This window comes from Pangasianodon hypophthalmus, chromosome 4, assembly GCF_027358585.1.
Source record: "Pangasianodon hypophthalmus isolate fPanHyp1 chromosome 4, fPanHyp1.pri, whole genome shotgun sequence".
Classification (NCBI taxonomy): domain Eukaryota; kingdom Metazoa; phylum Chordata; class Actinopteri; order Siluriformes; family Pangasiidae; genus Pangasianodon; species Pangasianodon hypophthalmus.
The window spans coordinates 26,720,580-26,747,030 of NC_069713.1; the positions used below are offsets into that span (position 1 = coordinate 26,720,580).

A 26,451-nucleotide genomic window follows, 5' to 3' on the forward strand; every position below is an offset into this window, starting at 1 on the left:
TTCCCCAACAGCTGCTTCTTCCCTGTTGTCTAGTTGCGTGATACTTCTTCTTTTACTGGCTCTCACGCAACCTTTGCTAACAAGCTTTCTTATTCCTTTTTCTACAGAAAATGAGTGAAATCTTTTTTGCATGTACCTTAAAACTGACTACTATGTAAAAACCACTGTTTGTGGTGCAGTGCTCTGGTGTTTAGTTTATTGTTTGCTGATTAGCATAGGCACAGGGAGTTTTGGAAAGGATTCCTTTAGTATAAATAAGATGAACGTTTTTATAGCAATAAAAGCTTGACTGCTTTGCTGTGAAGCTGTGTGTGTGAGGGGATATTGTTGAGCTCTTGCTGTTTTGATGGTAATTAGGCCAACGCTTTCTGCCCTGTGAAACCTCATCCTGGACAGGTGGCACCGCCTCTCCCTAAGTAAGAGACATTCCAGGCAAGACAAGATACATACACACATACTCTTACACTTACATGGACCAGTCTGGGCCTCATCATGAGCCTGGGAAAGTACTGAGATGCACCAGGGTGTCTTTCAGGGTCATACACATGTATTCTCTACATTCGTACGCAGGCGCTCACACATTCAGGTGGATGCGTGTCTTGTTGCTTGTGCAAATCACTCGAATATGCAGCTTTCTCTATAAGGGGAAGTTGGTCAGCAGATGAGATTTTGCAGTGGAAGTTGTGAGATTGAATGCAGAGAGCAATGACTGAGGTTTTTAATTCCTCAGCTATACAGTTATTATCTCATTTGTAAGTCACTTTGGATAAATAAATGTAAAAATATAACAAAAAACATGTTAATAACATGTTAATTCTTATCGATGCCTATCATTCACATCAGTGCCATTTTACTTTTTTGTAGGGGCTTCTGTTGCTATATTCTATTGCTTCCTGATGATAAATAGACAGTATTAGAGGAAGCAAATGTTAATTACTCTTATTGCATGTGCTTGGTTATGCATCATGACAGACTAGTCACTGTGGATCAGTTAATCAGCTCAGTTCCTAATAAGTCCACCTTTAACCACATCCATATTGCTGATTAGTCTAACATACTAAGATATTAAGTATTGTCTACCCCCTCTCACACACAGTCCTTTGCATTTCTAACAAACTCTCTCCTACCCTCCCTGGTGCAAGCTGTTTGTGGATATCAGCCCCCTCCTGGGTCACAGACTGGTGGCTCTTGTGTTGAGCTGGCACACACCCCCTTCCAAAATTGTTTTCAGGCGGCACAGCCATACAGATACCCACAGCAGGATATGCAGCAGTGTCCAGGACATCAATGTAATTGATTCAAACTTCAGCAGAGCCAAACAACCACAGAGCATGCCATGACTCAGCACACTGTCGTTACACCATCACCTTCAGCACTTAAGTATTACACACTGCGGTGGCACAACCTCAGGAAAGCAAGGAAAATGAATACAGGTCGAACAAATTCTTTACAATTGGGCTATGACTCTTGGGCTGCTTTCTTAGTCTACTTTCTTACTAGGTGTTTCAAATGCCAAAGCACGTTTTACATGTAGTCCTATGTAAAACAGTTACAAGGTGGGCAAAATACAACCACATTTGCACCAAGTTTTAATTTCAAAAGTTCCTCTTTTCAGAAAAGCATTGAATGACATCAAGCACTTTATCATCTGACACAATGAAGGTAGAAAAATTTGACTTTGTACTGAGTGAATATAAGGAAACTTAGAACAATTTCAACACAGAGCACAAATTCTATTCCATGCCATCTAGCTAATTAGCTGGTACAATCGGAAAGTAGCAGTGTTGTTATTACACTGCATGCATCTTGTGAGCCTTGTTTTTTTTCAGGCTCTCTCACACCTGCTGTTAATATGTCTTTTGGACCTGTATTTTAATGTGTGTTTTCCTGATTGTGATTTTCCATTGTAAAATATTGTGATCCAGAGCTGCTAGCCTAAAAAAGAGAGGAAAACAAGCATTTCCACCATTTCAGTTTAAGGAGTATACAGCAATGTGTAATAATATTATCAGCTGTGCAGTTGTGAACTGTGGCCATCGTGAAAACTCTGCTCAGTGGTAGAGTTTTAAGTGATTCTGCAGTATAGCAAAGTTTTTTTTTTGTTTGTTTTTTTTTTTGTTTTTTTAAAGTGTTTGTATAACATTCATTTTTGATGCTGTCAGGAAAGCACATGAGAGGGCACCAGTCAAAAACACAAAACAAAATAGCATATTTAAGCACTTTCTAATATTTGTACAGTGTTAGATTTGACTTTTTATGTAGGCCTATTTAATCTTTTGGGTCAAAATCTTCATCCTTTTTTTTCTTTTGTTTGAAAGAGCTGCTTTGACTATTTTCGGCTAAAATTTTTTGGTGGCATCCCTAATAAATCCTTACGCAAATAATCCCAGACTCACATGACTGTTAGATCATTTGCCATTTTACTGGGGAGAAAAAGACTGCTTTTTTGGCATATGTTTGAGTGATAACTTGTGCTAGTGTTTCCTTTCATGAGTTTTGCCTCCAATCCATGGTCAGGGGAGTCTCCCTTCACAGAGAGCTCCAGCATGCTAAACTTTCTGCCATTCTGGGGTAATTTCCACATATTCACGTCTTTTTTTCTTTATGTCTTTTCCTTTCATGAATCTGAATAGAGTGAAGTTGAATGGGGAGTATTTATTCCAGTTGGTTTACTTCCAAAGACAAAAACAAAAGAAAAATATGCAGCTAGCAGACCTTTTTTTTTTTTTTTTTTTAAATTAAAAAGGGCTAGACTCTCTCTGGGGCTCTCACACACCTGCTCAGTTTTAACCCCAAACTACAATACCCATAATGCAGTGCACCTAAACCCTTTACTCTCTAACACTAGCATACTTGATGTTTTTGCAGAAGACCTATGCAAAATGGTTTGCAGGTGTGTTGACATGGTCAGTGATAAATGTCACTGGATATCATGGCAATGTAACATCGTGTAGGGGCAATGATATTGTTATAAAGGGCAAGCCTCCTTCCAAGTAAATTATGTTTTGAGACACATGAGGCCAGTTATTTGTAGCTTTTGTGTAACATTTTATGCTTTCTTTCTATCCATTCTGCTTTTTATTCTGCTTATCAAAAGAAGTACCAAAGGGAAAAAGTAGGAAAAAGGTTATGTAGCACTCAAAAGCAACCTCTTTAGAAATGTTTTTCCCAAGAGTATATAACATTCTGCCTGATGTTCAGTATTTTTTACTGACAAAAAGTTTGTGCACACATGAACATCACACCCACATGTTGTTCTTCCCAAACAGTTACCATAGAGTTGGAAGCACACAATTGTCTAGAATGTCTTTGTATGCTGTAGCATTACAATTTCCCTTCACTGGAACACTAAGGGACCAGACCTGTTGCAGAATGACAATGCCCCTGTGCACAAAGCGAAAGAACATGAAGGCAAGAACTCAAGTGTACTGCACAGAGCCCTGACCTCAACCCCACTGAACACCTTTGGGATGGACTGGAATGCCAACTGTACTCCAGGCCTCATTGCCCAAAATCAGTGCCTGATTTCGCTAATGCTCTTGTGGCTGAATGAGCACACATCCATACAGCTATGCTCCAAAATCCTAGTGGAAAGCCTTCCCATAAGAGTGGAGGTTATTAGAACAGCAAAAGGGGGCTACATCTGGAATGGGCTGTCCAAAAAGCACATATGGGTGTGATGGTCAGGTATCCACAAAGTTTTGGCCATATAATGTGTCTAGAAAATCTGAGCATCATGGATATTAAATTGGGCCTCTTTGTACTGAAAACATTTCTGAGTGGGAGAAGGGCCTTTGATCTGTTCGATCTGCTGGTTGTGGAACATAGTGATCAGTATTCACTGGCCTTGAAAGAGTCCTGTGAGAGAACCCACAAGTTGTACATTACCTTTTGAAAGAATGTGAAGAACGCTCTATCCTCTTGAGGGCGTGAAGGTAGCAAACCTTTCTTTGGAACACCATTAAAAAAATAATATATCCTGAAATAACTCTGGTCTGCTCTGCTGAAATAACACTTAAGATTTCTTGCAATCTGAAACAGTAGCTTGTCTATTGGAAGTATGACAATCTCATTTATCATGCACAAAATCTCTTTTAACCTTGCCTTACATATCCTAGGTTTATTAGCATTCAAAAGGAAAGTTGCAGTGCTACCACCTGTTGGACTCTCTGAGAGCAATATTTCAGGAGCTCACTGTCTTGTTTCCACTCTGATTAAGGACAAACTTGTGACATCACTCTGGGAGAGTGTCTATAAAAACATGTATGTTTACTTGGCCATTATTTCCACGTTTGCATAGTTTTCTAGTGCACTTTTCATGTCTACTGAGCCTTTCCGCTTCCCTGTGTGTCTGAGTTCTGGGACTTCTCACTTTATCCTTCTTTTTCTCTCCTTCCATACATCTCTGACTCATGCCAGTCTTTCTATCGTAGTTTATTCACTCATTGTTTAAAAGGCACTGAGCCTCAGTAGCTTTAGCCTTGCATTGCAATAGGCTGGTAACTAAGAACTGGAAAAGAGCAGTGGACCTAAAATGCACTATGTTATTTGATTTTGCCATGAATTTAGTTGTACCATTCATGAATAGGCATTCCTGATCAGGAGTGACACAGGGCAGCTCACCTCTGAGCTCAGCCTCCTGAGCTGTGTATTTATAAAATAAGGCAGGAATTTTCAGGAGTACACCCAAGTTTACCGATTCAGTCAGTGGGTGTGATTTACTCACGCACCATTACCCGTCTACCTACTAGCTGATTGTGTTGGGCATTTGCAGAAAATGTCTGACATCTTCCTCTGTTTGTGCCTTTTTCCTCCCTTTGTGGTCCATGGATTGTAGGTGTTAAGTAGAAAAGCTTATTTGCAGTTAATTGTCCAATACTGCCCCCTGCAGATCGTATTGTGTACACTCCCCCCACATTGCATTAGAATGAATTCATCCATCTATCCATTCATTCATTTTCTGTACCACTTATCCTACACAGGGTCACAGGGAGCCTGGAGCCTATTCCAGGGGATTCTGGGCACAAGGCAGGGGACACTCACACACCCATTCACACACTATGGACAATTTAGAGATGCCAGTCAGCTTACAATGCATGTCTTTGGACTGGGAGAAGAAACCGGAGTACCTGGAGAAAACCCCGAAGCATGGGGAGAACATGCATACTCTGTGCACACAGGGCGGAGGCGAGAATCGAATCCCCAACCCTGGAGGTGCGAGGCAAAACGTGCTAACCGCTAGGCCACCGTGCCCCCCAGAATTAATTCAATATGACTTCATTTTAGTATAACAGAACACTCTGGTCACAATTCGATTCACTTCATGATAGATGATCCAAATATTCTGAGAATTGAATTGAAACAAAATTTTGAAGAAAAATGACTGAAAAGACTCCTTTTTTTTATTTGTGTTTAATAAACAATGTAAAATAAAATAAAATAAATAAAAAATTGCTACAAACAGAGATTTAATATCGTAAACAAAAAGTAGTACAGGTTCACCATATCTAAAAAATAAACACATTGATATTATTAATGTTAACTTCTAAGAATATAAATTCTTAGACAGGTATATGTCTAAGGTGTGTGTGTGTGTGTGTATGTATGTATTTATGTATATACATTTATAAAAATATATTTGGTGTTGTTTGAAGGATCGTGAAGAGCTCTTTTTAACTGTTAAGATGCTCCGTATTACCCATAATGTGTGTTGGTCGTTGCAATCCAGTGCTATCGCTCTGCGTGCTCTCTATATATATTATGGATTGTGCAGATTGGGACCTCTGGTGTTCAAACAGTGCAATTGCATTAGATTTCATTAATAAAATGCTAGTATAATCGATGTGAATCACATTTTCACGTTTTGCAGATCGTCAGTTTTTTTGCATAGCGATGCGTCGCGTCATGATGTATCGTTACACATTCCTACCTAATTTTCTTCCATGATGAAAGTATTGCATGTTTTTGAGATGAGATGAATTTTGTTTCAGATTAAACCCTGTCACTAAAATACTTTTTTAAACAAACCTAAGCTATGTTGCACATTCTGAGAGCAATATTTTCCATTGCGGTTTCCCGCAATGTTTAGTGCTGTGTTTCTGCTTATCAAGGAGTCTTTTCTTTTCCCTGTGTGCAGATGTGAAAGGGCCGCCAAGCCACCGCTTCTCCTGTGGCCAGTCACCATTCTCCGAGTGCAGTGTCTGGGAGAAGAAGTACTGCATCCTGACTGACAACCAGCTCATCCTGCTCAACCGTGAGGAAGAAGTGAGAGCGTTTTCTGCACTCCTTTGTTTATAACTCCTTTCTTCTCCCACTCAGAGGATAAGGGATTTGGAGAGGAAGGGGGTACTGGGGCACTGAGTTTTTATTGCATGTTTCCCTTTGATTGGGGCCATTTCCTTTAAGGTAGTGCTTTGGTTTGTCCTGTTCTGATTTGTCCTGTTCTGACTTAATTTCCCAGTCCGGAGTTGGGGGAAGCAGTGGCATTAAGCTGTAAGACTGCTACATATTAGTGTTAGTAGTAGTATTTGTAGTATAGAATGTTGTAGTATTCAGTTACAAAAAAAAAAAAAAAAACATTTTTGTTTATGTAGCATTATTTCATGAAAACTGATGGAAAGGAATATGATTATGCTGAGACAACAGGAATGTGAAAGAGGACAAATTTGCCAGCCTATGATTGATATTTTATTTTAATTTGTGGTGATATGCAGCATAGGTACATTTACTCAGGCTAAGTGATTAATTCATATTGACTTATAATGGGCTGAATTTAAATGCTATCATGGTAACTGGCAGTTTGTTTTCTAATGGACCTGAATAGTTAGTTCATTAGTAGCTGTCGTTGTACTGACCTTTTCTGCTATGCTGTGAAAGCACACACCCCTTGTGACCTCTTTTAAAAGACCTCTGACCTTTTCCCAGATGCCTGCAGAGATGCATGAAAGCCCCTCAGTTTTATTGTCCAAGGGCCGCAGCCTGAGGAGAACAGTCAGCGTGCCCTCTGAAGGACAGTTCCAAGAGTATCCAGCAGAGGGTGCATCCATGCTGGGTGAGACACTTTATGAAATTTACAATTTCTTGGGAATCTATGCAGAAAAATTTGGGCAGCATGTTAAATGTCATTGCTATGGGACCACAGAGATCATGAGGTGTATATAACTTTAGCTTTTAGTTGCAGACTTTTGGTTTTGCCTTTTTTCTTTTGGCCTAACTATTGAATTATAGCAATGGTCCATATAATTTTAATTCAATTCAATTTTATTTGTATAGTGCTTTTAACAATGGACATTGTCACAAAGCAGCTTTATCGAATTATATAAATTATATATTGATACGTTTTTACACTGTGCGATTTCAGCAGTCTTTTATGAATATTACTTGTCACACTGTACAATATGATCCCAATAAGAATTCTGTAACAGCCCGTGCGACAATGTGTTCTAGTCAGATTAAATGATAGTTCCTATGTTCTGCCATACTGGGTGCACAGAGATGCAGCACAGGTTTGTAGCTCTTCAGCTGGAAAGCATAAAAATAGTTTCATGTTGTCTTAATTGAAAATATACTTTATGAGCCGAGCATTTGTGTGATAATTAGTTAGCTACACAACTGGAAGCTGTAATTCTTCCTCTTTTTCTGTCCATGTCTGGTCCCTTTTTGTCCTGTCATGACTGATTAGCCGTAACAGAGACATTCTGCTGCGGTAGTTCAACAAACTGCTCTTCTTTTAAATCCCATATCTTTTGTTTATGCTTGGTCATTGCCACTACTGTGTTTGTAGCTTTCCCGTGAATTTTGTGTAATCCTATTGGTGGATTTTACACAAGTGTTGTAGCAGCCGTCACACTCTGAGATTTTGAGCTAAATTTTCGGACACTGCCAGAACTTTGTCATCAACTGTTTTTGGTCGAGGCTGCACTAAATCGGCCACCAGTGAGCATGTCACATTATGTGTTCTGAGACCACTGATCTCAAAGCTTATCCATTACGATACACGATTAAGCCTGCAAAAGTAAAATCGGGCCGAATATCATACAGTGTAAACCCAGCTTAAGACTTTGAATTATGAGAAGACAGTAGTTTTAAAGTCAAGTTTAAAGTAGAAGCCTCCCAGCTCTACTATAGATTACATAACCACCAAGAATTTATGAAAACAAGACAGCTGCACAATAAATTCAGGTGGTGCAACACTAATGTTTTTTCCTAAATGCTTCTCAGGCACTTCCTTTCTTCTGTTACTTTGATAGTAGCTGATGAACTAAATCTGTACACATAGTAAATTTGGCTAAACATTGTCCTCTAAACTGGATAAAGTCCTACACTTTCTCAGTAACATCCAGCTGCTGGATACTTGCAAGTAGGGGTGGGTTTTGGAATTTGAAAAGAAAATTGAAGCCTGTATTAGACACTATATCAGTCTCTGTCCCTCTCTCTCCTTTTCCCTCCTTCTTTCTCTGCCACTATCAAGTGTGCATGCCTCACTAAGACCCCGTGGGTGCAAAACAGGGTACTGGGCATTGTGGATGAGGGCAACGGCTGCCAAAATGCCTTAAACTCCTGCATGTGAGAGTGCCATTCATTTCCCCTGATATTTCAGGTCAGAACAGAGGGATTTTAATTTTATTTAGAATTTAGATTTTAATGTATGTGCTGTTTAACAATGAGTCACCCAAGGACTGAAAGAAAGGAATGGATTTCAGTGGCAATTCACACAAGTAGTGTGGTGAGCCTCCTGATAAAAGGAGGAAAAACTAATATGTTGGAATTTTCTGATCAGCTAGTGTGTTTTGAAGTTCTGATTCACACATGTGGTAATGGAACAGGGGAATGCAGGTTTGTTTGGAATACTGCTTTTTATTATGTACCTGAACTCAATATTTGATTCTAATAATCTATTCTTATTGATTATTTTACTTTGGAAGCGATCTTAGTGATCTTTAATGAGCACATATTTAGTGTGCATTATTTGGTAATGAAACAGTTGATTCAGCTGAGTCTCTTCTCAGGTGTTGGGGCATTTCCCTAAATTCCCATTTGATTTCCCCAGTTTTTGCTTTAAATATATAATCAAAAGACAGAATGAAAATAGTAGGGTGATACAGTGGGTAGCGTTACCACGTCAAAGCTCCAAAGTCCTGGGTTCAATCCTGAGCTTAGGTTACTGTCTGTGTGGAGTTTTGCATGTTCTCTCCCGCTATGCTAAATTGCCCCAGGTGAGTGAGTGAGCGAATGAATGAATGCATGCATGCATGCATGCTACCCTGAAATGGACTGGTGTCCTTTCTAAGGTGCCCAGTGTTAACAGAATTAACCAGGCTAAGGTGGTTACTAAAGATGAATGAATGAAAACAGTTTACTCAGCTGTAATAAGATCAATTTAACTCGTTAGGAACTTAACAGCAGCTTCAGCATGTGCTATTATAGCTTGCTTTTTTTGTCTTTAATAATTTGTATTAGTTTTGCTTTTGTAATTATTGTAGTATCACATCGGAGTTCAACTCCTTGACCTCAGCTAATTGATTTCAGGCATAAATCCTTGGGATGGGAGGTAAAACATTTCTCTTACTCCTATTCGAAATTACTCCCAAGTTTCCCCACATCGAGTAGGAAATAATAGCGTCTGCACTATTGGAGCCTGAGACTGCAGCACTGCTTTACTGAGCTGCAGCTTGCGCGCGCATGTTTAGCTGCGTTTTGCCGGTTCGTGCGTTAACACAGTTTTTGTTTGGCTCGTTTCAGTAGTCTGACAGAAAGCCCGTGGGTTTGACTGATCTGGCATGCCGGCTTTTCTGCATTCCAGCGTAGGGTGAAAGACGGAACAGCGCAGAAAAACACAGTGGCTCTGTTAGTTACCCAGTTACTTGGTTTCGTTTGGTCTGAGGGATGTAAGTGAACTATCGAGGCCAATATGGAGTATATGGGTAAGTTTTCAAATTGCCCACTTAGGACAACTTTCAGCTGTAAACTGCTGTTCTAGCAGTATAGCCGAAATCTGACTTCTTGACCACTGTAAGGTTGTATCTAAACTGCTTTTTAGATATTTTTTAAGATATTTTTTCCTAAAAACAAATATTTTAGCAAGGCACTAAATGTGCAGCACCGTACATTCTATAAATCTGTCTACAATCTATTTACAATTTTCAGAATGATATGAATACCTTAAGACCTTTGAGCATGTTGGCGTGTACCCTGACATGAGACTGATTCAATTCCCCAGTAAATGTTTCTTTCATGTGCTGCCAAAAACAGAATTATTTAATCATTTATTCATTTATCATTTAATTTATTTGTCCAGGTGTCTGAGTAGCCCTTGGCACTCATTAGATTGGTGATATTTCTTTGTGTACATGAAGTGCCATGTTTGTAAATTTTGACTGTGCGTGATGCAGAAACAAGGCAGCAGAGTTGTACTTTCCCATTGCTCTCTGTCTGGTCACTCCGCAGATGCAGAGATTTTAGTGTAGAAATTCCCTCAGTCCTCAAAAATAAACACATGCAATCCAGAGGGTAAACACTGAAAAGATAAGCGATACCTTGTGAGTGGAGTGGGGCATCACTTTGTGCTTGTCCTGAGATCTGTTTATAGACAATTTCACTACAATTATTAGATTAAATAAGTAACAAGAGAAAAGATTCTACTGAGCAAAATTCTATGAGAGCTGCAATATAAAGCTTTCCTGTAAGTCATTCACTCTGTGGTTGCATAGAGAGAAATGGAGTCTGTGCCGGGCAGAAACCTCAGTATGGGTGGAGGTTCAAAATCACCTTGGCTGATGTCCCAGTGAATATAAATAATTAATTCCTGCTGTGGTACATTTAATATCATGTATTATCTCATCATAATGAATGCAGAAAGCTGGCCTTAGGAAACATGTCTTTTCAGACGTCACATTGAGAGTTGAACCTTGCTGAGATAGTGAAGATCTTACTGAGCCCCTCTTTCCCTCATGGCTGATGTAAATTAATTAAACCTATGTACTTGGATGGTTTCTGAGATTGTTTGGAATGCCAACCACCTTAAATATTAGTTTTTCATAGAAATCTGTAGAATGAGGTAACTTTGGTAAAATTGTTTTAGGGAGAAAAATAAGCCTTATCTTCAAAGGGAATTAGTAATGGTAATGAAAGCAAGTGATGATGCAAAAATCCTAGAATATTTTCCCCCATATCCCCAAGCCAAACATTTAAGAGCCAGCTATGCAGGGGAGAGTGAAATGAGAGAGTTAAGATGAAGAAGCCACATGCATGCATTTTAAAACTAAGGTGGCTACAAATGCAGCTACAATAGAGCTCTATACAGATGGCTAGCAGCTTGAATGCAGCATAGCTTCTATAATTGTCACTGTACATGTACCTATGATCCTCTGATGTTCTTTTTTTTTTCCAGTGCTACACAACTCGCTGTTCAGTTAAAGGTCCATATCACTGAAAACCTAATTGTGACTTAATTGCATAGTATGCTCAGTTATGCACTCTTAGAGGAGGACCTAAGGGCTTAAGGCTTAATAAAAACTGTTTTAATACAAGCCAAGTCTATCAATACAAGGCTCGCAAAATTTCAAAATCCCTGGTAGCCCTTCAGACAGGCACTCTTCAGATTTTGGTAGCCCGAAATGAATTTAAGTAGCCCAAATAAAAAAAGAAGACATTATTTTTAATGTAGAATATTGTAAAGGAGACAAAACATCAATCAAAAACATTTTCAAAACACAAATAACAACAATCGTATAAAATAATCAAATTACAATCATCAATACAAATATTTGGTTCTAACTGAACTGAAATTTCTATGAACTTGTAAAAACAATATAGAACATAATTCAGTCTGTGTCAGATTCTGAATCTGAAATATCAACACACATAACTATCGGCGATTTTCTCCACTGCGCATGCAATCTCTATCATATGTTTAAGCTTGCTGTGGGAGATTTCACTTGCCATGTGAGGATAGTATTGACTGACAGGACGAGCGTCACTGATACACAGTTCGCGCGATCGCGAATTGAAATTGAAAGTTGATAGCGAGTGTGCATTCAAACGCGATTTCAATACCCCACATACTGATAGTGGCTCCCCGATGCCCAAAAATTACATACAACATAACTACCTGTCCAAATTTGTGAGAATGCAAAAGCATTGCAATATATTTTTCCTCCCTATAAGATAGCCTGACGGGCAGGGTGGAAATACATTTTGGTAGCCCGACTGGATGACACAATAGCCCCGGGACATCGGGCTAGCGATTTTGCGAGCCCTGCAATAATGTCAATTTTAACCTAGTGAAAAGTTTTAATAAAAATGTATTCTGTAAGTAGAGTCCAGAATTTAAAAACTATATGGTTTCAGCAAATATGCAAAATATTATTTTACACATTATAATGCAAAGTTATAATGCAAATTTGTTATGTATGTTTGGAATTATGCTCGTAAAATCAATCTGAACTGAGGGAGTCGGTGGAATTTGATAGTTAAAGTCTCTGGCTGCAAAGTTTGTGAACCCTTGCTGTAGAACAAGAAAATTTGTGTTGGCTGCTATTGTTGCTTTAGGTTGCTCGAGGTTCTTTTCCAAGTGTCCACTCTTAGGAAGTTGTTAAAGTGCCAAACTAAGGCAAGACTTTGAGTTCTTGAAGGTGCACAGGTTTACTGAGCATCTGAGCAATTAAGTCACAGTTGGGGTTTCAGTGATGTACATCTCAATTTAATTCTTGCAAACACTTTAAAAATAGGTTGCAAAATGCTTATAACATCTATGTTCTGACATCTGAGCTTATAGAGCTACGTTCTGGAACTAATCAGATGTAAGTGAGGACGACTTCTTTCGGCTTTTCCCTTCAGGGGTCGCCACAGCGAATCATCACTCTCCACCTATCCCTATCTTCTGCATCCTCAACACTTGCACCCACTAGCTTCATATCCTCATTTATTACCTCCATATACCTCCTCTTTGGCCTTCCTCTTTGCCTCCTGCCTAGCAGCGCCATGTCCAACATTCTCCTACCAATATATTCAATCTCCCTCCTCTGAACATGTCCAAACCATCTTAATCTGGCCTCCCTAACTTTGTCCCCCAAACGTCCAACATGAGCTGTCCCTCTGATGTACTCGTTCCTAATCCTGTCCAACCTTGTCACTCCCAAAGAGAATCTTCAGCTCTGCTACCTCTAGCTCTGACTCCTGTCTCTTCCTCAGTGACACCGTCACTAAACCATACAGCATAGCCGGTCTCACCACTGTCTTGTACACCTTCCCCTTGAAGTCTCGCTGATATTTTTCTATCACACAGAACTCCTGACACCTTTCTCCACCCATTCCAACCTGCCTGCACTCGCTTCTTTACCTCTTTCCCACACCCTCCATTACTCTGGACTGTTGACCCCATGTACTTAAACTCCTGAACCTTCTTCACCTCTTCACCCTGTAATCTTACTGTTCCACTTCCCTCCCTTTCATTCACACACATGTACTCAGTCTTACTATGACTGACTTTCATTCTTCTTCTCTCCAGCGCAAACCTCTACCTCTCCATGTTTTCCTCCACCTGCTCCCTGCTCTCACTACAGATCACAATGTCATCCGCAAACATCATTGTGTAAGGAGACTCCTGTCTGACCTTCTCTGACAACTGGTCCATCACCATAGCAAACAGGAAGGGGCTCAGAGCCGATCCCTAATGCAGTCCCACGTCCACTTTGAACTCCTCTGTCTGACCTACAGCACACCTCACCACTGTCCTGCTCCTCTCATACATGTCCTGCACCACTCTGACATACTTCTCTGCTACTCCTGACGTTCTCATACAGTACCACAGCTCTCCTCTTGGCACCCTGTCATACGCTTTCTCCAAGTCTACAAACACACAGTGCAACTCCCTCTGACCATCCCTATACTTCTCCATCAGTATTCTCAGAGCAAAAATTGCATCTGTTGTGCTCTTTCTGGGCATGAAGCCATACTGCTGCTCACAAATTTCCACTACCTTCCTTAACCTAGCTTCCACTACTCTTTCCCATAGCTTCATTGTATGGCTCATCAACTTTATCCCCCTACAGTTGCTGCAACTCTGCACGTCACCCTTATTCTTAAAGACCGGCACTAATACACTACTTCTCCATTCCTCAGGCATCTTCTCTCTCTCTAAAACCCTGTTAAACAAACTAGTTAAAAATTCCAATGCTGCCTCTCCTAGACACTTCCAGACCTCCACCGGGATGTCGTCAGGACCAACTGCCTTACCACTTTTCATCCTCTTCAAAGCCTTCCTGACTTCATCCTTTCTAATCTTATCTACTTTCTGTTCCACAGAGGTTACCCCTTCTACTCTTTTTTCCCTCTCATTTTCCTCATTCATCAGCTCTTCAAAGTACTCCTTCCATCTCCTCTGTACACTCTCTTCACTTGTGAGCACCCTTCCATCTCTATCCTTAATAACTCTAACTTGCTGCACACCCTTCCCATCTCGATCCCTCCGCCTAGCTAACCTGTATAAGTCCTTCTGTCCTTCTCTAGTGTCCAACCTAGTGTACAACTCGTCGTATGCCTCCTGCTTGGCCTTAGACACCTCCCTCTTCACTCTGCGCTGTAGCTCCTTGTATTCCTGTCTATTCTCTTCAGTCCTGTCCATGTCCCACTTCTTCTTGGGTAACGTCTTCCTCTGGATATTATCCTGAACTCCCTCATTCCACCACCAAGTCTCCTTATCTTCTTTCCTCCTTCCAGATGACACACCCAGCACCTTTCTTCATGTCACCGTGATCACTTCTGCTGTACTTTCCCAGTCATCTGGCAGCACTACCTGACCACCCAGAGCCTGCCTTAACTTCTGTCTAAAGTCCTCACAACATTCCTCCTTTTTCAGCTTCCACCACTTGTTTTTTTTCTCTATCTCTATCTTTGACATTTTCTTCTTACAGACCATCAAGGTCATCCTACACACCACCATCCTATGCTGTCTGGCTACACTCTCTCCCACTACCACTTTACAGTCACTAATCTCTTTCAGATTGCCTCTTCTACACAGGATGTAGTCTACCTGTGTGCTCCTACCTCCACTCTTGTAAGTCACTCTATGCCCCTCCCTCTTCTGAAAATAAGTGTTAACCACAGCCATGTCCATCCTCTTAGCAAAGTCCACTACCATCTGTCCTTCAAGGTTCCTTTCCTTAACTCCAAACTTGCCCATCACCTCCTCATCACCTGTGTTCCCCTCACCAACATGTCCATTAAAATCTGCTCCTATCACCACTCTCTCACCCGTGGAAATACTCTCTATCACCTCATCTAATTCACTCCAGAATCTCTCTTTCTCCTCTAACTCACAACCTACCAGTGGGGCATAACCACTAACAACATTCAACATCACCCCTTCAATCTCTAACTTCAGACTCATCACCCTGTCTGACACTCTCTTCACCTCCAGAACATTCCTCTTATTTCTCTTACTATCCACACCATAATAAAACAGCTTGAATCCTGCTCCTATACTACGAGCCTTGCTACCCTTCCACCTGGTCTCCTGTACACACAGTATATCCACCTTCCTTCTCTCCATCATATCAACCAGCTCTCTACCTTTCCCTGTCATAGTACAAACATTCTGGAATTCAGAGTACTAGATGTAAGTGAGGACACTTTCTTTAAAAACAGGTGCATGTGCTTTGGTGCCAAAGAACAGTTTACCTGTTTGTAGCTGTTATGGCTTCACTGTGCTGATTCCATCATAGTGCCTCATTGAAGTGCTGCCAGTCTTGCCAGGTTTGTTTCTAAAAGCTTGTCTTGTTTATGTTGTATAGAGAATTAAGGATCCAACTTAATTCCATTACAGGCGCATATTGTAATGAGAGCACATTGTGACAAATGTTCTTTATTATTTGGTGAAATGTTTGTAGAATGTGGGAAATGTTTGTAGAACATTTCACATATTGCAAGATTTAGATTCTAATACTGAGCAATTCACAGAATGTACAATTGTGATGAATTAAGATGGTTAAGAGTTAACTGGTCTAGCAGTAATTTTTGTCCTCATTAACTCTTCTGTATCTTCCAACACGTAGAGCCACAGAGTTGTGTCCTGTGGCTTTTTTTTTTTTTTTTTTTTTTTTTTTGATGCCGTTGGAAGTGTGCATTTCTTAATTTGTCCTGCTGCTTATTCTTCTGAAGTGTGTGTGTGTGTGTGTGTGTGTGTGTGTGTGTGTGTGTGTGTGGCTTCTGCAACAAGAGCCTGATGCATAAGGAGAAAGAGAGGGTGGGCAAAAGCCTGTGTGAGGTAGGCTGATCGAGGAGCAGAGAGAAAGGAAGTGCTCCTAGTTCTGCTGAAAGGAACTGGGGGGAGTGAGGTTACAACAATTGATTAAATAAATGCGGTAAAATCTCTTCTGCTGGTGGACCAAAAAACAAAACAAGGAGAGGCCAATGGACTGAATGCTGGAACTCCAGCTGAGAGAGATGCAGGAGGCTCTTTCCAAGAGTGAGTAAGACTTAATTTGGGAGGAAGGAGAGATATGGAGATCTAGAGAGAGCAGGAGAGGAGATAGAACATGCCAGAAAGGAGAGGCAAAAGGCAGAGGCTCTGTGAAGAGGCTGCTCATAAAGAGTCTAATGGAATAATGGACAATTAGGAAGAAAGCACTACAGTTCATTGGATGAGGGGCGATGGTCTCACATTCTGGCTAGTGCGATGCCGACCTGGTACATTTACTGAGCAGGTGATGGGCAACAGCTGCGATAGAGGTATCTCTCTCTCTCTCTCTCTCTCTCTCTCTCTCTCACTCCCTTGCTCTCTCATCCTCTCTCTCCTTTTTCTCCTCTACTGTTTCTAATTAGATTGTTGTGCTCCATTAGATAAAGGTTATTTATCCTTCTTTTCTGTCAGTGCTAGTTGCTTATTAAGTTGTGTGGGTCATGCTGTGGAAGTTGAACTTTGCATCTGCATCACTGACTCTTGGCTTCAGTGATGTCCTTTTTATTCATAAACGCTGCAAGTATAAGGTATGTTTATTGCTGAGTCATATTGCTCTTCTCTTTTGTCAGGTCATGCTAGCTAAGAGTGTAGAGACACAGACACATACACACACACACACACACACACACACACACACACACACACACACGCACTGTCTACAGAGTGGGAGTTCTCTCTGCAGAGTGTGGAGATGCTGTGAATGATAAAGCAGCCACTCTCTGAAGTAAGACTGAGAAAGAGGGAGAATTTAGACAGTTCACTTTTTGCAAATTAGCCTTTCAATAGTGCTGACTGCTGCATACCACTATGTCTCCCCTCATCGTTCCGAATTTAAATGTGAGCCATGAATTTCTCCAAGAAAGGAAGAAAGAAGAGAGTCAGCTTGGCCAAGTTTCGGTTCTTGGGCAGAAGTCATAATATCATCCCAAGTCAATGTCATCCCTTAAGACGTGTAAGTGACATAAAATGACAGGCTACCAGGTGTGGAAGGATGACTGATGTCCCTCTTTAGTGGGCGTTGAGAAACAATGCAAGGACTTGTACAGTAAGCTGCCCATACTTGCGCAGTAGGCTGCACAAACATGCTTTGCAACTGTGCATGTGTGTATATATTATAGGACATATTAATTGGAAGTCAAAAAGCTATGGCAGTGAATGAAAAGAGCACCACTGGGCTGAGCTCCAAAACAACATGCATTGTGTAGGACCACTGGGTCACAGGGACTGAAACTCCAGCTGACCCATGGGCACAAGGCACCAAGCCACTGGCAGCATTCTGAGCACACATGGTCCATTACAGCTTATGATCACTAAAGACAAAATGGGCCACATTGCCTGGTTGTGAAATTTGCCCCCAAATTTAAGAAACTGTATTCAAGCATAGTGGATATAAGGAAATTTATTGTGATCCTCATAGGGGCTTTAAACCTGCACTTGCTCCAGGTTTTATAAACTGAGCTAGATGTGGTGCTATGGAGCCACTGCAGGGAAAATAGTGCAGATGTAGGTTGTGTCCCTGTGCATCCTTGACACACATACAGTGGATATCTGTTTCCAAAAAAAGATTTGCTGCCACTAACTGCTTTAAAGATGTGGCTGAATTTCCCATATTAAGAAGTACAGACAGTTTCAGGACAGTTTGGCATCAGTGTTAAGCCACTATCCCAGGTGTCCAGCCCATTGTCTAGCTTGTCTGTCATGTTTTTATCAAGTATTTATCTCAGACTTCTTTAGTTATATTAGTAGTCAGTGCCGCAAGTAGCTGTTGGTAGTCTATCTACTGTATAGCTATAGCATGTGGGTGTGTGGTCTGTGTACTTTGCCATTCTTTCGTTATTCTGTTTTTAAACTGAAATGAAAAAAATAAAAACAAATGGTTTTATGATTTTTTAAAAAAGCTGTTAAAGAATAATTATTTCCCTTTCAAAATATTTGGAAATGTAAATTCAGTATGATCTCATTTCTTCTTGTTTTTTATTAATGTGCTGAAATCATAACATACAAATGTAATGATGAAAAAAAATCAGTTCTACTAATTTTCAAGGCTATGTCTCTGGGCTTCACTGGCACCCTGAAAGTAATTTAGGCCCCTAGCCTCAGCTAGATATGCAGGTGAAAATATGAGTAACTCGTGATCATGTGTTCACCTGAGTCATATGCTAGTGTCACCGAAGATATGTTGACGAGACATGCGACCAGATACGTGGGAAGGCTTTTTACACTGGGGTGCTGGAATTTTAAGCAGCATACATGTGGCACGTGCTGTGACATCACACCAAAAGGTATACAAATCATTTCTCTTTTAACAGAGAAGATGTGTTGATGACAGTGATATAAATGCAGTTAAATTCTTGAATCAGATGGTGTGGATTAATTTTCTTACAGAAGCTCTTACGGTAGTGCAGCTGAAAATCGCAGGTTTATATCACAGGTTTCTATAGTAACAGCTCCTTCACATGGACATGTATGATGGACGCTCCACAGAAACAAATTAAAAACATGTGTAATCATTGATATGGTGAAGTCTTCTGTTAGGAAACGTTAATTTAACATTTATGGAAAGAGTGTAGGTGCTTTGTAAAAGTCAGTAGATTTTCCTACCAGGAAGTTAGTTTTTGGTACATTTTACGCTCTATGCAGTCGTTCTCTTACCAGCCTCTATTTTTTTTCATATTACTGAGAAACAGGAATGCATAAACTCCTTTAGACTTGGATCTTGTGTACGATCCGCAACTTTAAACAGCTACAAACCCTGATGTGTCGTTCATTAATAAATAAAAAATTTTAATCATTTTAATCGCAAAACACTGTGGTGGAACAGGAATACTATCTCCGACATACAAACAGATAAACTACTAAAATATTCAATTTTACTCAGTTAGTTGCATATTCATGCCTGTCACTACTCTATGGAGGGGGAAAGTGCTAAGAAGCACCGCTGACGTTGGCCTCTCTAGAGTGTATTTTTTCCTAGCTGAAGATTTCTAAACTTAAGGATTTGTCAATGGTCCATAAAAAGAGAATATGGATTGTCACAGTATTAAAGTAGAGACTGGAGATTCTGAGTTAATAAAGGCTTTGGGGTTCTGTAGACCAGAGAAAGACCTTGTTGAGTGATTATCATAAACTGCTAGACTAGACTGATATGTCAAAGTTTAGCCAAGATACTTGTTTTTTAAGCATTACAAATTTAATCCAGTTTAAAGGTAAAATGAAAAGTGCCAAAAACAACAAAACTATACTTGCTTTGCAAATTGCACAGATGCAGGTACGGCGCAAGACCCACTTTTTTAGTGGCAGCCTGTGAAAGGAACAGTGGCACACTCCTTCCCTCCGTAGTGCTACGGCCATTTCCGTAGGCAAGAGAGAATAACCCTTGAGCCTGCCATCCTAGAGTTACAGTAATCTGTAGTGTAATGCACACCTAGAAATCCCTGCTGTGTGCAAGGTGACTCGTTTGACCTGAGTTGCGACCCGTGTTGATGGAGGAAGAGATCCTGGTCCCTGAGAAATGTGGTTTGCTGCGGCTTCCATCACTTTGGCTTCAACACTTTGGCTTATACTTTATCTAGATGGGAGGTTGGAAAGGCCAATACTTCCTACTTAATTATGGACTCTACCGTCATCCAGTGGAACTATCATGGCTTCAGAGCTAATTTTACTGAATTGCAGCAGCTAGCTGCAACTTTTAATCCTCTCGCATTATGTCTGCAAGAAACCCAGTTGTCATTTGACACTGTTGTGAACAGACTTGTTTCTGGTGGCACAGCTATTTTAATACGGAATAATGTGATACATAGTCGGATCACTTTGAACAGTAATTTACATGAGAGTGTGCTCAATATACATTCCACCAGACATGACCCTAACACACCAAGACTTGGACAGCCTTGTCCAGCAGCTCCCCCCACCCTTCATACTTATGGGGGTTTTTAATAGCCACAGTACATTATGGGGTGGTAATCAGATTAACACAAGAGACAAGAGAATTGAGGAGTTCATTGACAATCATTCTCTATGCCTCCTAAATAACGTCTTTCCAACCTATCTAGACCCAGAACATGGTACCTACTCACCGATCAACTTGACTGTCTGTCAGCCTGAGCTATTACTGGATCTCTCATGGAAAATATGGCAAGACCTCTGTAGAAGTTACCATCTTCCACTTATTCTAGTTCTTAAAGGGAGAAGAGAAGGGCTATTGTACAGAGATGGCACCTCTTTCAGTCTCTATATTATGTGAGGTTTAATGCTTTTTCTGAAGATGACCCAGGGTCCTATTAAAACATTTACTAGTATTCTAACCTCCATAGCACATGATACTATTCCAAAAACTTCACCAAATATGAAGCATAATCGTCTGCCATGGTTCAACAAGAACTGCAAAAATGCTATAAAAGAGTGGAACAAAGAAGAAAGATCATTCTTCAGAGGTCCAACAACTGAAAACCTCATCAAATTAAAAATAAGCAGAGCAAAAGCAAGGAGACTAATTAATGAAGCTAAGAGGCAAAGTCGGAGACAATTTGTATCCAGCATTTCATCAAAGACTTATACGAAAGAGGTTTAGAATCTGATTGGCGGTATGATGGGCAACAACTGCAGATCTTTGCAGAAACTTTTGGGGGAAAAAACTCATCTACTGAAAACTGCCTTCATGCTTTTCAAGCAATTCAGGCTACAGAAGAAAAGAAAGGTGTTAATTTTTTTCTGTGATAATTTGGAATCATACATCCAACCTTTTACCATGGAAGAATTAATGCGGGCTTTAAACAGATCACATGATACGGCTGTGGTCCCGATAACATTCACTATCGGTTTTTAAAGAATTTGCCTCATACTACTTTGTTCTTGCTTTTAAATTTTTTAACTCCATTTGGATATCAGGACATATTCCATCGTCTTGGAAAGAAGCAGTAATCATTCCCATTCCAGAAGCAGGGAAAGATCTCAGTGAACCTTCCCGTTATCGTCCCCATAGCCCTGACAAGTTATGTGAACGCCTTGTATGGATGCTGGACTTTAACCATCTTGTAAGTAATGCTCAGTGTGGGTTTAGAAAGGAAGAAGCACTATAGATCACCTCATCAGCCTTGAGTGCTCCATACTTAATGCTTTCATAAGAAAGGAACACGCAATTGCTGTTTTCTTTGACTTAGAAAAAGCATATGATATGACCTGGAAATACAGTATTTTAAAGGCTTTACCTCAACTTGGTTTCATATCACGCTGCCTACTTTTATTGACAACTTTTTATCTAACAGACTTTTCAAAGTCATAATACCCTCTCTGACTTGCACAGACAAGAGCTAGGAGTGCCTTAAGGTAGTATTTTCTCAGTTACTCTTTTTAGTATCAAAATAAACAACATTGCAGAAGTAATTGGACCAGCGATCCACTGCAGCCTTTATGTGGATGACATCTGTAGATGTTACAGAGGTAAACTGTATTTGTTAAAGAGGTAAACAAATCCAAATGATCATCAATAAAATGCAGTCTTGGTCCATATCAAACGACTTCAGGTTCTCAAAGACCAAAACTTTCTGTGTGCCCTTTTGCCAGTTACACTTTCTCCATCTTGACTCAGAGTTATTCTTGGAAAGAGACCTTATCAAAGTTGTCAAAGAGACAAAATTCCTTGGTATAATCTTGGATAATAAATTGTTTTTTATCCCCTACTTCAAGAATTTAAAAGACAGTTGTTTTAAAGCTATGAATATCAGAAAGGTTGTAGCCAAAACTAAGTGGGGAGCAGAAAGCTCAGTTCTGCTAAGACTCTATAGAACACTGATTCAGTGACGTCTGGACTATGGGAGCATGGTTTATGGCCCAGCCAGGAAATCATACATTCGGCTGTTGGACACCACTCATCATTAAGGCATACGTGTGTCCCTGGGGGCCTTCAGAACATCACCAGTTCAAAGCTGGATGTTCTGGCTATTGAACTCTCTCTGGAGAAAAGACGTCTCAAATTAGCCCTGCAATGCACAACAAAGCTATCAACCAATAAAAAAATAATCCATCTTGTCATGAAGTATTCTCACCTCAGTCTTCATTGTTGCATGAGAGAAGGCCAAGGCATATATGTCCCTTTGAACTACGGATTAAGCCCCATCTAGAAAATATAAAAGTTGATCTAAGTATACTAGGTCCTTCCAAACACTATGACCATCGCTGCTAAATTTGTTACTTCATGTGAAAGCCTGAGAGATCCTTAGCAACCACACAGTGTCAGCACGTTTTAGATTAAATTGTAAATATTATACCTTACTTATTATGCATTATATACATGGTATAATCCCAAATGTTATTTATCTGTTTCATATCACATCATTATATGCCACCATATTTGTGACTGAAATATTGATACCGCATATCGACCAGTATTAATATAGCTCATATATAGCTAATATATCTCACATCACAGCACACTGATGTGCTGACATTGATGTGCTGTGATGTGAGATACGACAACAGCCATCTAAAAATATTCAGTTTTACTCTATTGCAAATGACCCTGATCACCAAAAACAATTTTCAGCAGAATGAAGTTAGAAAACTTCATACCCAAAAAATACTCCATTCTATGTTAATGAGCATTTTAAAATTGGCTAAGTTGGCTGGCTAGTTACACTGGCTATGCATGTTAATGGTAGCTAGGTGGCTATACATATGCTAAGATAAACAAATTGTCTGTGACAGATGTGGCATTTGTCTGTGACAGATATGGCAAGGCATTATGTTTAACAATGTTTGTTGCTTTACCACTAGAGGAATAATAAATGAGCAAATCATTTCTTGTACATGTCTGCTGGCTATATCTGCAGATGTGCCTAGGCTACACCCTGGCTACTTTTAGCTCACAAGTAACGTCACCACAGAATTTTGTCTGTTTTTAAAGCTTGATTAAGACACCAGACCAGAGATAATATTAATTTTTGTTATCTTTCAAGTGCCACAGTTTTGTTTTGCCAACCCAGACAGCCCCTCTCTTGTGTACAGAGATGAATTGTGGATTAAATATATGTAAATGTCTGCAAATGTTAGATCTTGCAATGTCTGTGCTGACTTGATATCTGTATACATTTTTCCTGGGACTTCAGTATGACCAAAACCAATGATCAGCGTATTTGTAGGTGTCGTTTCTTAAATGTTTTTCAATTCTCTGCCATTGCTTTCCTGCCGATGGTCATGAATATGGCAGTTACGAGAGAAAGGTCACGTGACTGAAACGGGTCTATTTGCTTTTAATTACAATTGTTACATCTTCATGTCTGTTGAAACAAAGACACTACTTTTCTCTGTATATAATTTCTGTTTCCTTCTAATTTTTCACTAGTCTAATCATTCTTTTTCTCCATTCTCTCTACAGAAGTATCCTCAGATCGCTCCCCCAGACGGAGGAGCATCTCTGGCCTTGGCAGCTCTGAGAAGAACATCTCAGTGGATGGGCCCAACTCCTCACCCTTCAAAGTGCCAGTGAGTAACACTGTATCCCACTTCAATCAGCAAAGCACTAGACCAGAAGGGTTTGCAATTTTATGAGATGGAAAATTTTAATAAAGATTATCTTTATGTGGTGATTTGCTGCAGTTTCTTCATTGCAGAATTCAAAATTGAATTCTGCTGTACTAAATATTATGTTACATCAGTATGCCACCAACTGTGATAATCTATGGTGGAGTAACACTTGCTAAATTGGAGGCACTACATTTTGGGAAAAGATTTTATAATTTAAATATGAACTCTTCCAGTATGCCAGACAGGTATAAATACCAGCACTGTCAGCATGGTTTGCGAATTCTGGCTCTGATAGTTACTCAGCCTCAGCTACATCACTCAAATTCATAACGATCTCAACTAGACTGTTTTTTAAACTCCCTTGCACAGTTATCATTTTTGATTGTCCCTGCCTGTGATATTTTTTTAGCAATTTTGTTAGTAAACAGAAAATTGTGATAGAGAGCTAAGTGAGAGAGTGTTTGGTGATTTTTTTTTTAAAAATCCAAGCCATTGTGGTAAAGTTAAGTGATTAATCAAGATTGTGCTGTATGATGAGTCTGTTCTACTAGTAAGAAAAGGCTATAATTCTGTCTGGCAGTATTCACGTAGCAAATTTAGTTCTAGATTTATATTGTTATTTAAACCATTTTGACCCATTGTCCTGCCTGCTTGGTTGAACTCAATTTAATCAGAATGGCAAGACTATGGTGTTTAAAGTGTATCATTAATGAGAGCATGGTAATGTCCAACCTGGGCATGCTGAACATTGTCTGAGAGCAAGGCTGTTAAGAGCGCACAGTGTTGTGAATTGCATGCACACATGCACATGACATTTCTAATAGTTTTTAATGGAATGTTGAAATATGCCACTATTTAAAATGAATTTAAAGATGAATGAACAGGAATAAACTATTCTCACCTCTTAAGACTCAGAATTTGACTTGACTTGAGGGAAAGCGAAGCTCCTGCCTCAGTGCTCTGCACTTATATGCAGAAGCTCCACACTTGCAAATAGCTTTGTGCACTCAATTCACAGCACTTTGCACGCTCTGTTAATGAGCACAGTCACTGACACTGCTCTGTGTGCTCAGGTTGACCATCCTCACACTACCTATTAACGATCCTGTTTAAACACCATACATTGTATTTATGGAAGGCATGTTGGGCAAACATGTTCATCATAAATAATTTCATCATCTATTATCAAGCAGACTTTCAAGACACAGAAGCACTAGAAGCTTAAGATGGAAGTCATTAGGAAATAATGTACATAGGAAGCAAGAACTCTAATACAGTAATGCAAAATATAGTGCAAGACATCAGAGAAAAACAAACTCTACAAGGACTATAGAGTGACATCATAAGGTAAAGAAAACCAGACACTGGTGAAACTGTTAATCAGGGGTGTAGCTGAAGTTGGAATTTACCAGGAAGTTCAGTGAGAGGCCGATCTGAATGAACCATGCATGAGGTTATACCCTGGCTACAGTCGACCCATGGCAAGTCAGCAGAAGAGATTTAATGAGAAGAGATTTGATGTTGCGAAATGGAATTTGTTCTTAGTGTTTGCGATTGTTCTGCTCAGCACTCAGCAACAGCACAAACTGTTACAGAAGCAATTCAGTCAAGCCCTGACTAAGATATTTCTTTTGTTTTCTTTTTTCCTTCACTCTGTTCTTTCTACTTACTATTTTTGTCCTTCTGATTATCTGTGTTTTCCTCCTCTATGTGCCCTTATAATTATGTCACTATGCCTATCTTTTTGACTATGTTATGCTCATGGCTGCCATGCATATCCTGCAGTCGTTTGGAGTGAAACTGCTACTGAAAAACTACTGAAAGATCTGTCTTGTAGACCAGTCTTCTGGATTTTCTAGATTACTAAAGATTTTTAAATGTAAGGTCATAGTTTTTGATTTGATTTTGACTTGACTAGTTTTGATTTGATTTTGACTTGTCACCCTTTACATCTCTCTCTCTCTCTCTCTCTCTCTCTCTCTCTCGCTCTCTCAGGGGTTTTTTAGTAAGCGACTGAAAGGGTCAATCAAGAGGACAAAGAGCCAGACTAAACTGGATCGGAACCCAAGCTTCAGGCTACCGTCACTGCGGCCTACTGAGAACGACAGGTGCAACATTTGCTTTGTCCAGTGTTCAAAGTGATGATTTGTTTGTGATCTCTCCTGTTCTATGTCACGCTCTGCATTTAAGGAAAACATACTTTAAAACAGCATGTCAAAGATGAAAAAAACATGTCAAAGCTGTTTCTGACATTAGACCTGAAAAGTGATTGGTCTTTTAAAAAATTGTTTATTATATTTATCATATCTTTTAAAAAATTGTTTATTATATTCCCTTTGTGAAGGGAATATAATTGCAAAGCTAATGTCACTTTTTGTGAGATAAAATCATATTTTTGAGTTCCTGTATGAAAACTGGTCTGCTTTACTGGTTTGGTTAGTTGGTACTCAGAACAATACAATCTTTTTTTA

General features: G+C 39.8%; 1 protein-coding gene across 9 annotated transcripts in view; it reads left to right on the forward strand.

The window, feature by feature from the left end:
- The window catches only part of rasal2 (RAS protein activator like 2), an 81,283-nt gene that overhangs the window by 20,348 nt on the left and 34,484 nt on the right, over nucleotides 1–26,451 (forward strand). For 8 of the 9 annotated variants that reach the window (XM_034303955.2, XM_034303953.2, XM_034303954.2 and 5 more), the window contains exons 2-5: nucleotides 6,137–6,264; nucleotides 6,925–7,051; nucleotides 23,832–23,938; nucleotides 25,976–26,088. In XM_034303955.2, coding sequence (XP_034159846.2) covers nucleotides 6,137–6,264; nucleotides 6,925–7,051; nucleotides 23,832–23,938; nucleotides 25,976–26,088 — 475 coding nt within the window. Of the gene's footprint in view, nucleotides 1–6,136; nucleotides 6,265–6,924; nucleotides 7,052–7,140; nucleotides 9,924–23,831; nucleotides 23,939–25,975; nucleotides 26,089–26,451 lie in introns of those variants that run through there. The other variant, XM_034303956.2, reaches the window with a different exon arrangement.